Source organism: Eurytemora carolleeae, unplaced genomic scaffold (genome assembly GCF_000591075.1).
Source record: "Eurytemora carolleeae unplaced genomic scaffold, Eaff_2.0 scaffold1787, whole genome shotgun sequence".
Lineage (NCBI taxonomy): Eukaryota > Metazoa > Arthropoda > Copepoda > Calanoida > Temoridae > Eurytemora > Eurytemora carolleeae.
Window position 1 is genome coordinate 1 of NW_019397674.1, and position 12649 is coordinate 12649.

The 12649-nt window shown below is 31.6% G+C and overlaps 1 protein-coding gene across 1 annotated transcript; it reads left to right on the forward strand.

The window, feature by feature from the left end:
- Nucleotides 1-92: 92 nt before the first annotated feature.
- LOC111715442 (uncharacterized) lies at nucleotides 93-4433 on the forward strand (the record flags this gene model as incomplete). Its single annotated transcript, XM_023490765.1, is given in 6 exon segments — nucleotides 93-242; nucleotides 514-661; nucleotides 1668-1852; nucleotides 2844-2909; nucleotides 3463-3542; nucleotides 4261-4433. Coding segments are annotated over 6 exon segments (695 nt in total), but the record flags the coding sequence as incomplete, so codon positions are not given.
- Nucleotides 4434-12649: the final 8216 nt, after the last annotated feature.

Genomic DNA, 12649 nt, shown 5'->3' on the forward strand with positions numbered 1-12649 from the left:
AATAATAATGTATTTGCAATAATTACATTCATTTTTCAGAAGTTTTAACTTTTAAATAATTTCTTAACTAATTTTCATTGATCTTTTTTTAGTGCTTTCATTTGAAGTTCCAATACCTGACTCTAAAGATATGAAAATCACAGAAGATATTGAAAACATCCCCATCCCAGAGGACTCTGAAGAACAGCCAACTTCAACTGAATTGGTCAATGAGCAGGATTTAAACACATATTCATCAAGAGGTATTTCACTCACAAATAGATAGAATGAGAAGAATACTTTAGACTTTCTTTAGTCTCATTTTACTAAAATCTCTTGAACTCGAGTACATTATTTTCTAAACAACCAATCTGTTTAAGAGATACAAGAAAAAATAATGAGCTAGCCAGATAAAAAGTGAGAGAATCAAAATAATATTTTCACTCTTCACAACTCAAAAAAAAGTAGTAATGGGGAATTTTGTCTATTAATACCAAATACAAATATTGGATTATAGCTTGATACATCTTCCAGGTGCAGCTGCCGAGGAGCAGATTGAGATTGAAGAAGACGACTTTCCTCTTGAGAGTTATAATTCCAGCAAGGATGCTCAGAATGAGCTGGATTCAATCTATGCCAAGCGTCCTAGAACATTTCATTTTAAGAACTCAGATGATTTCAGGTTAGACCAGGGAGTAAGGAATAGAAGGGAGATATAACTGACGCGGTTCGCCCTACCATATGATAAATTCATTTTTTAAGATGCAAAATTATCAGCAATACAAACGTATTTTTTATATTAATTAAGATTGTTTTTATTTATTATGGTAAAGTAAAAACTACATTTAAAAAATTAAAAGACGACCTTTAAAAAACTCTTTTTCAAATGGAGTACTTCGTCTGTAAAGCATGTATAATCATATGGTAGGGCGAACCGCGTCAGTTATGTCTCCCTTCTATTCCTTACTCCCTGGGTTAGACACTGTTACACGGTAAACTCTGCTTTATTTTTGAAAGTTATATATAAACTGTAAAGTATAAATAAAGCTAATAAACACTTGAAAAGTAAATGACCTTGATTGAATTAAATAACGACACATCTTTACACACAAAAATATATTTACAGATTAAACATATACAGACTATGTTGACAAACGATAAATTAGATCTAATTCTACACAACATTCGCCTCACTCGGCAAATATTTATTCCATGGACCCCCAGGGAATTTCAGGAAATTGTATTTCAGGAGATTATATTTCAGGAATTGTTATTTCAGGAAATTGTATTTCAGGAGATTATATTTCAGGAGATTGTATTTCAGGAATTGTTATTTCAGGAAATTGTATTTCAGGAGATTGTATTTCAGGAGATTGTATTTCAGGAGTTTGAATTTCAATAAAAAATTGTGGTGCCTGAGTATGGAACATTTGTGTTAAATACCCTAATCCTAATCGCTTGATCTCTATAGTCACATTGGCCACTTTTGAATTCTCTTAATTTAGATGTCCGCAATTTCTCCGTTTTCTCTGTTCTGGCTTCTGATTGGCTGGTTGTTCCCTTTATTGGATATTGAATAAAGATTTAACTAATTTGTAGAATAACAATGATTGCGATCTATGCTTAAATCGTTGATGTAGAATCCAGGATTGAAGAATTCCAAGATTAGAGAAATGAATGTTGTTTAGGTCTCCCAGAACTGGGAAGAAGAATGACCATGGCAGGAGCAGTGTCCAAAATTTTGAAAGCAGGGATATAAAGTTCCCTGGAAGGGATATAAAGCTCCCTGAAAGGGAAATAAAGAACTTTGATGTTGTTTATGATGTGAGAGAATTGGTGAAAGAGGAGAGACAAGGAAGAAGATCGAATTCTGGTGAGATCATTTTCTCAATAAATGGGAAGTCCTTCTTTTAAATAGAGGGCATATCTCTATAAATTTGAGTTATGCAGATTCATTCAGGAAGAAAATTGCCGGAATTTCTTTATTTAAAAAAAAGACGATTGCTCATTGTTAATATGATAAATGGGTAAAGGGCTAACTGTTACTATATGAACATCCAACTCTTAAAATGAAAAGTCCCAAAAAAACTGGTTTTACCTTTAAAATAAGGAATTCATGTTTAAAATAAGGAATTCATGTTTTAAATAAATCTATTCACCAAACAAACTATTCTACTATCTTCACGCTACTATCTTCAGTGCCATATTCTCAAAAATCTTACATCACAGAATTTTGGGGATTTTTTTAAATTATTGTAATTTCAAAAATGTTGACCTTGTTCCCAGGAAAAAGTTTACAATTTTAAGCGTTAAACCTTCCCTGGGACCACGTGGGTTGTCACAAAAAAAGTGCTCCAACCGTTCAGTCGTTTGGCGTTTAGTTGACACAGACAGACAAACAAACAAGCAAAATATATACAGTGAGAATCTGCAGAAAACAATAGGAAGACGACATTATAGCAATACTTATTTGATGTTGTTACAAATCAAGTCTAGTTTTACTAGACACTTATTAAATCACTAATTTAATTAAATGGTTCTGTTTACACTGCACAATTGTGGTATCTCATGTAAATTGAACTTTTTATAAGTTATAACTTGATTCTAAAAGTCGTCTTCTTATTTCAAACTTTTCTTGTTATGACTGTAAAATGTATATAGCCATTAATTTTGATATGTTACACGTCACTTTAATTTTGATATGTTACACGTCACATTAATTTTGATATGTTACACGTCATATCAATTTTGTCAATAAAAACTTATAACTCATAATCTATAATCCATAATAATTGTTTATTGTTAAAGCACTTTTAAGCAAATTTGTCAAAGAAAGATTTTTAAAAAATAATATTTTTTGTTAGGAGAAAATCTAAATTTTGGACTAAATACTCGGGGTTGTGCTGCTGATATGGCTTGTGTTCAATATGGTAAATATGCTTTAATAAATAATAAATCATATTTTCAGAAAACGCGCACAATAATTAGATATTCTATTAAATGATTTCATGATTTTAAACATTTTCTGTGCAGTTATACATATATCTATCAAGATTATGTATAAATAAAAGACCCTGCGGAAAAAAGAGAACATTTTTGAATTTTTTTATTTCGATTTTTTTTCAGCCTATAGCACCCCCCAGCCACCCATGTCAGCCAAATCTTTTTGCCATTTTGTCGGCTATACGCAACATATATACTTTTGAGCCGAACAAATAATACTCGAAAGAGGGAAATAAGGCGAATTGGCTAGGGAAACACTCTTTTCTACCGGCCATACATAGATGAGAACAACTTCTTGAAAATGTATATTTCAGTAACGAAGGTTTCCTACAACAAAATACAAATTGTTATTGACATACATGTGTATAATAATTAAATGGAAAAATCTGAAAAATTTTCTATTGTCATTATTTCAAAATTTACGAAACCTAATCTTCTAAATTAGTATTCTGATATTCTGATATTCATGAATCATGGTAGATGAATGTGGTCCTGACGGATATGTAAAAGGAAGTAGAAACCAGAAAAACTTCCATGTAGGTGGTAGAGGCATGCTTCAGGTACAGGGTGTACTACAAAACATGACCGTAGCAAGACGACTTGCATGTCGTCTTAGATTTTTGAAATAATTTGCTGTTTTTATTTGTTAACCTAATTTTAGAAGTAAAACCACAAAATACATCTAGCCTTGGTATTTCCAAAATGTGGTTTGCCCGTTTTGTGCTTTCAATATTACTGGAGATGTGAAGAATTTCATTCACATTTAAATAAAATGGTTTTATTTAGCAAAATCGAAATCTGTACGAAATTCTTAATATCTCCGCTAATAGCACAGGAAAGGCAAACAACAGTTTAAAAATGCCAGGACTAGAGAGTTTTGTAGTTGTTGTTTCAAAAATCATATATTTTAAGGTAGGTTGACAACTGAATTTAACAAATAGTTTAAAAGATCAAAGACGACTTTCAAATCAGCTTTCTACTGTCATGTTTCGTGGGACAGTTTGTATGTTAAAATTATTTACATAAAGAACAAGCTGACAACCATATATGTTCTTGTTAGTTTAGATTAAAATATATTTCCATTTAGCTGAAATACTTGTGGAGCATAATTGTATAACAATGATAAAATAATTAGTTTTCAAAGTTGAAAACATCTTATTTATTGTTAATTAATCAAATAACGAAAATGCCACTTCTAAAATAGAGGTTAACTTGAAATTATGTCTACATATGGTCTACATGTTTTAAATTTATGAAATGTGAGATTGTTTATTTTAGAAATGTATCCTGTACGAGAATGGTATTGAGGAAACAGGATTCTGTTGCAGAACTTATAATTTTTAACACAAGTCTTCTTTATTCAGTTCGGCATTCATTTCTAAACTTTGTATTCTCAATTCTAATATATAATGTAATAACAAAAAAATATATTTTTACTACTATTTTTTAAATTTTTACTATTCATTTTAAAACAGAGATCTTGAATACTATTTTTTTGTTTGTTAAGCATTTTGTTTCCAATATTAAATTAACTTACAAAAATCATTTTTAAGTGATGAAGATTAGGTAGTGAGTAGGTAGAGAGTAGGTAGAGAGTAGGTGGAGAGTAGGTAGAGAGAAGGTAGAGAGTAGGTAGAGATTAGGTAGAGAGTAGGTAGTGAGAAGGTAGAGAGTAGGTAGAGAGTAGGTAAAGAGTAGGTAGAGATTAGGTAGTGAGTAGGTAGAGAGTAGGTAGAGAGTAGATAGTGAGTAGGTAGAGAGTAGGTAGAGAGTAGGTAGAGAGTAGGTAGAGAGTAAGTAGAGAGTAGGTAGAGAGTAGATAGTGAGTAGGTAGAGAGTAGAAGTAGGTGGAGAGTACGTAGAGAGTAGGTAGAAAGTAGGTAGAGAGTAGGTAAATAGATAGATAGATATATATTTCGGCTAACATTATAATAAATACATTTTACATTTTATAATTTTTTACTAAACAATTATTAGCCAGGGCTACAGCCTAGCCATTTCTTGTTGTTTTGATTGGCTGGCCCTCCAAAGTTTTATAGATACATTTTAGTTTTTAAAATTAACAAATAACGAATACATTACACAATTTACAAAGTAATTTTTAAAAAAAGGAAAAAAAAGAAGGATGGGTGAATAGCAAAGGGAAAAAGGGAAGAGAAGGAGAAACCCCAACACTAAAAAATCCAATTTTTGTAGATAATATGTTACAGAGTGGTTTACAAGATTTTCAAATTTCATGAGTAGCAGTTCCTGTTTTTACATTTAAATTCCTTATATTTAGAAGCCAGATATATTTTCATATTCGTCTTGAAACTAAGTACTGATAATGAATATTTAATATTCATTGGAACACTATTCCAAATTCTCGTGAGAAATATTTTTGGAAAAGGTTTTAAGATATTTGTTTCTTATTAATTTCAATTTAAAACTTTGTGTCCTATTAGGTTCTACAAATGAAGCAAACATTCCATTGAAAGACGAAGGAAGTTTTTCTTTTATATATTTATACATAAAAGTAGAAGCATTATGTTTGTGTATATCAGATAATTTAAGCATTCCAAGTTTATAAAACAAAGGATCTGTATGCTGTGAATATCCTTTATCTGACCAAGTCCGTATTGCTTTCTTTTGAAGTTTAAATAATTTTCCTATTTTATTGTTTGTTGATGACCCCCATGCTAAAATACCATACTCTAATNGTAGAGAGTAAGTATGGAGTAGGTAGAGAGTAAGTAGATAGTAGGTAGAACTGAAAATGTCAAAATTTCTTTGAAGACGTCTGTGCAAAATTTCTTTGCAAAAATTGTGAAATCTGCTTGCTTTCAAGATAGGCTTTCCATAGAGCTGTATAATGTTAAAAACCAATGACTGGAAGTAGGTCTAAATATAAATTTTGCCAGGTATAGGTAAAATAAGGCACTTAGGAAGTATGCCCTGAGGACTCAGGCAGTAGGTATAAATACCCAGCTTTTATCCTCAAGTTAGGGGCATGGGTTAGTTATAGAAAAGCCAAAAATAATTGAGCTTCCTGGATCAAATACTTTTTAAACTAAAGTTTTCTCCTTGCATTTTCTAGAGAATTTTTATTTTATAAAGTCAGAAGTTCGAGAAAAAAATTATTATTTATCTTTATATTTATTTATTACCCAAGTTACAGGGTTAATCTAGGGTTAAACTTACAAAATGCAATCAATATATTTCCACTGATATTTCTCACGATATTGCAAAATGTCACCGAACTATAGGGAGGGGGGGGGGAGGTTGCGAAAACAAGTGTTGAAAATGTTATAATGTTAAAATACATAGCTTCATACCGTCATTCTTCCGAGTTCCCCAATCAAAATTTAAATATAATCGATGTATCCATATGTCTTTGTAACCTGACCTGAATCATAGTTTAAGATATTGAAGGTCTCCGACATCAGCTTGCAAAGATAAAAGTACTATAAACTTGTCATCTATATCTATATATATATATACTTTCCTTGACTGTTTGTCTGTCTGTTTGTATCCAATAAACGTCATAACGGCTAAACTCATCGGGCCCAAATTTTGTGTGGGACTTCACATATTTTTGTGTTACATGTAATGCATACAAAGAGAAAATGTTCACAATTAAAATAGAAGGTGGGCTCGAAGTGCCCTAAACGCCTTGTCTGTTCTGGATAGTTAGAATTATAAAAAGTTGTCTCTAAAAACTAGTAGACAAAATAATTATAATATAATAACCTGCTTTATATGAGATAGCCTACTTATTCTTTAATGCACTTAATGTTCGCTGTAAGGTTTGTTGTTAAGATTAAGTATTCTTTTATTTCCCTGACGGAAAAAAATGCTCTGATATTCTTTTTTGTCGTTCTCTACGAGACTGAAAGAAAAATTGCGATTTTTTCTCAAATTTGTTCGAACATTCACACCAAGATAATTTTTTCAGAAATTTCTTTTTTTCTATAAAATTTGATTACATTCTATAATCTTATCATAAATAGAAACCAGCTGTACCTTGAGTTATATAAGGCTACTGCATTCAACTCAATTTTGTTTTAACTACGTAAGTACGTAACTGCATTCAAAAAGGTTTAGAATAAATATTCATTATTCCTGACCTTATCTTAATTCATACCTTCCACATCCTTTCCTCTTCCTTTATTCTTACCTTCCCTCTCCCTTTGTTCTTACCTTCCCTCTTCCTTTATTCTTACCTTCCCTCTTCCTTTATTCTTACCTTTCCTCTCCCTTTATTCTTCCCTTCCCTCTCCCTTTATTCTAACCTTCTCTATCCCTTTATTTTTACCTCTCCTCTTCCTTTATTCTTACCTTCCCTCTTCCTTTATTCTTACCTTCCCTCTCAATTTGTTCTTACCTTCCCTCTTCCTTTATTCTTACCTTCGTCTCCCTTTGTTCTTACCTTCTCTCTTCCTTTATTCTTACCTTCCCTCTCCCTTTATTCTAACCTTCTCTATCCCTTTATTTTTACCTCTCCTCTTCCTTTATTCTTACCTCCCTCTTCCTTTGTTCTAACCTTCTTCTTCCTTTATTCTTACCTTCCCTCTTCCTGTATTCTAACCTTCCTCTTTCTTTATTCTTACCTTTCCTCTTCTTTTATTCTTTCTTTCTTCTCCGCTTCTTCCCCGGCCCCCTCACATTATTTCCCCGTTGATCATTATTTTCCTCTTTTCCCTTTTCTCATAATTTCTCTTCCCCTCCGCCCAACGTTTTCCTTTCTGCATCCCCCCTCTCATTAGGGCGAGTAATTTAGTGAATGATTGATTTATTGACTGACGTGTATAAGTCTATTTCTGTCTATGGAGTGTAAGTACAGTTATAAAGCTGTGTGATTACAGATTTCAGTTCCATTTCAACCGTGAGAGAGGAAAGACCAATTTTAACGGTTCAGTGATATAGGAAATTTCTCAGATTTGAAGTGTACATTTTTAAATGCAGGATTAGAAAATACAAGGAAAACTGTAATATTCACGTAAAATTCAAGTTTTTAAGAACTTTACAATACGTTTTTTTGCCCACTTTTACCACCCTCTTTTTTGAAACGATCACTATTGAAATGGATAAATAATGATGTATTATTCAGTATGAATTATTTTTTGTAATGCAAAGGCATGGGGGTGTGCACAGGACATGTTTGTGCATCTAGGGGAAGCATAGCCCTTCTTTACAGTTCTTAAAACCTAGCCAGAGGCTATAACATTTACCAAACTATCAAAAATGATAGTTTGGGCTTATTTGGCTAGTATGACGCCTCCTACATTAACCCTATATAGGCTGCATTTCTTTTTAAAAAACCTTGCTGCGTACGTAGGCGGTCAAATATAATTAATAATAAATATATTTATTATGATAAATATGATAAAATACCGGGCTGTGTTTATAAAACAAGAATATTTCAGAACCTTTTAAAGCTCTATATTTGGCAATTCTAAATACCCTTGAAATGGGTAAACGCTATGTCGCATTTCTAAATTTGTCAAAAACTAAAACTTTTGTTTTAATATTTTTCCGACATACTTTTGATTTTTTTTTAAAGTTAAACGTCTGTTTTTTTCCCTTAAACAATTTATTTAAAAACATGCCTTTTCTGTTTTATCAACGAGTGGGAGGGGGAACCTATACAATACCTTCCCCTCCCCCTAACCTAACCAAAGACCTGAAGCTTTTTAGGGTTACTCCACCTGCTATTTGGTGCCCTTCATTGTCTTGTCATATTCATCAATTATAATTGCAGTTTGCTTACAATGTACATGTAATTATATTTAAAACTAAAACCAAACTATTTGTTTTTGTAATATTTCAAGGATGTGAAAACCGCTAAAATTAACCTACATTATGTGAACTTATTAGTTGTTAGGCTAAAATTACGCAAAAGAGTATCCCGAAAAATGTAACAAAATGAAACTAGAAATTGTGACAATTTTGCATTTTGTATCTGTTAAAAAAAGCTTCATAATCATTACATAATATAAAAATGTATTTAAACGAGTTTTTATTAATAATTTTTTTTTGAAACTCTTATTAGAAAATCTGTTCTAGTTTCATCATTTCATCTTTTAAATATACTTAAACCACATTGCATTCAAACTTCAAAAAGATGCAACAAAGTGTGGGGGGGGGGGCCGGGGGTCTATTTTTGCACTCACTTGAATTAGAATACTAATTGGAGTAAGTGGCAAGTAGAATTCAACTCTCTTGAAGCAGATTCTAACAGAGATCAATTACTTATGTATTTTATGTAATCTATATAAAACTGACATTGGTTTATCTCAGCTTCTATGTTTATTTAATCGTTTCATTTATTTTCTTTCTGAATTTTACTACAGGGTATTACAGGGTACTACAGGGTACTACAGGGTATACTTTATGCAGCCTTTTTTTTTACACTCTCTTGATAATCTAAAGCAATTTCGACTTTCAGAGTTTAAATCGCATAAATCATGATTTTTAGATTGACATTGAAGTCTCATCCTTTGTGTAGGTGTATGCATGTAGTAAACTGAAGGTATAATTAGCCTGGTTGGTTTTTATCCAATAGATAGATCCGGCCTGAACACATTTATGCCTGGAATATTTTTAAAAACTTTGAATTGTTATTTGTACATGTTGGGTAACATTTAAAGGTACTGGAGTAATTTTAAATAACCCTTGATTTCAAAAATAAATGGCATGTCAGATACGGTACCCTGAAAAGCTTTTTCTAATAAAAGAATAAGGCTAGATTTTCAACTTTCTATTTGGTAAAAAAATGGTTTTTTTAAATCGGGTTTGTCTAAAAACGTGAGTTAGAAACGACGCCAACTTTCCCATTATTGATCAGATAAAGGTTTATAGGGTACCGTTGTGAATCAGGCATGTCCCTCTTTAAATGGAAGATCACTTGAAATTACAACGACATTCCCTTTAAGAGCTGCTGAGGAAGCCCCCTTGAAAACCTAATAAATAATAAATATTTTGTGTTTCCTAAAACTGAAATGATAACGGTACCAGCATGATAATTCAAATTTTTTAGGTTCTAGGCTTTCTAATCATAAGTTTGAAGATTAATCCCACCAGCCTTCCCCCCTAACACCCTTACCCTTCCCCCCCCCCCCCCCTTACTTTTACAGGTATAACAAGAACAGTTACAATGATATTGAAAGAAATTAATCTGTTTCTCAATGAGTGGGTCTGTAGTCTGAAAGCCTAATTTCAAGAGATCCTCCTTCCAAAGATTTTAAGTTCTACCAGGTCTTATCCCTTGACAGTACCAACACTTTTATACTTTTTCAAGCCCTGTTATACAAGTTAAACAAGATAATTACAAATTTCAATCAAAGCGAAATCATTTGTTTTTAGAAGGAGCATTTGGCAAGATTCAGATAGGGGTTTACATTACTGGTATGACTTTGTGACCTTGTAGCTCTTCTATATTTGATGTTTTGATTTAACGTACGCGTACGCGTAAACATTTTTGTTAAGCTCTTTATTTTAGATAACATAGAAGATGTCAATCTTCTTGTAACGAGATTGGTCAACAGTGTGCTATTTATTTACAACAATTTAAACATTAAGTGTTTAAACACATACATGGTACTTAAAAAGAATGAAACATAAGAAAAAGTGCAAATTTTAAATTTGAAAGTATTAACTCATTGTGTGATATACATACACATTTAAAAAGTTTGAAAACATTAATTTATTAATCTAAAAAACACGTTTCTATATCGAGTGACAGTAAAATAGAATAAAAAATAAATACCCTTAACGCTCGATAGAAATGTATTGTATTCTTACCTAACCTAACCTAACCTAACAAATATAGTCACTGATTACAAGAGCGAAGGACAGGGGGGGAGTTTTTATAATGGAGTTTCTAATTAGCATCTTAAACGGTATTTTATTTCTCACTAAATATAACAATTTTATTACGATCAAGTGTGAAACAACAATTTTTTATTAACTTTCTTAACTGTTCAATATAACCTTCTAAACACAACAATTTCTCTTCCTCAATTAACGTTTCCGCGGACTTTTCCATTTCAATTGATAGATTTTCACAAATTTTCAGAAAAAAAATTTGGTGGTTTGGTTATGCTGACGTTTTATAGGATACAAACAGACAAAACAAGCAAAATATGTTTGTATTTGTTTGTCTATTTGACAAGCTCTTCATGCTTCTTCAATATAAAACATAGTCGCCTTTAACTTGTCATGCTTCGTGGACACACTATATATTGAGCAACTATCTTTAGAAATCAAATTAATCTTCTTGATTTAATCTGAGTTGAAATTAGACTGGGTCAGATAAAAGTCAACCATATGTTCAGAAATTGATCTAAAATAAAATACTCTCCCCCCCCCCTGCCCTCTTAACATTACACACCAATCTTTTAAAAACTATTTACAAGATAAAAGATACATGCCTACGACAGTTTGCCTTATAAAAACTAAATTGTTAAACCAGCTCAACTTAGAACTTTAAAACTTTGCTGAAAACATTCCCAATTAATACACAAATACAGATCGTAAATACAGATACACAAATACAGATACACAAATACAGATACACAAATACAGATACACAAATACAGATACACAAATACATATACACAATAGCAGATACACAAATACAGATACACAAATACAGATACACAAAAACAGATGCACAAATACAGATACACAAATAAAATACACAGATAAACAAATACAGATACACAAATACAGATATAAAAATACAGATACACAAATACAAATACACAAATACATATAAACAAATACAGATCGTAAATACAGAGACACAAACACAGATACTAAACACAGATACACAAATATAGATACACAAATACAGATACACAAAAACAGATACAAAATACAGATACAAAAACACAGATAGACAAATAAGAATACACAAATACAAATACACAAAAACAGATACACAAATACAGATACACAAATACAGACACACAAATACAGATACACAAATACAGATACACAAATACACAAATACAGATATACAAGTACAGATACACAAATACAGATACACAAATATACACAAATACAGATGCACAAATACAAATACACAAATACACAAATAAACAAATACAGATACACAAATACACAAATACACAAATTTCTTTCATCCTTCATGAGACAAAGGTTCTATAATCATACATAATCTTTTTCTCTTTGTTAGGTTTCTAGTGACTGACAACATTGTACCACCCCCCCCTCATCCACACTTTGTACCCGTTCTTTTGTAATCCCTTCCCTTAAACCTCCCATATACGACATATCTGCTACAACAGCTTTCAGCTTTAGTCAGCTGATATACTGCAACACTTGTACGATAAATGAACTCATTATAATGAAGGATGTGTTCGATAATTCCTTCTTGCTTGAAAGAGAATAGAAATCTGATATATTTATTGTAACCTTCATTATCGTCTTCATTTGTATATAGTTTGATGGATCTCCCTGTAAAATATCTTGTATTAAAATAAAAGGGCCCCTAATTATACAACGGATAAAAGTATCTGTAACAGTGCATTTATTAACTGAACCATGCATGGTTTTGAAATTACTCCCCTTTGCCTGCCTTGCCCCCCCCTCCTCATACGATACATTTCTCCCAAATATTGCATTTGACTGATGAACTTTGCACTTTATGCAATTGTTTAAA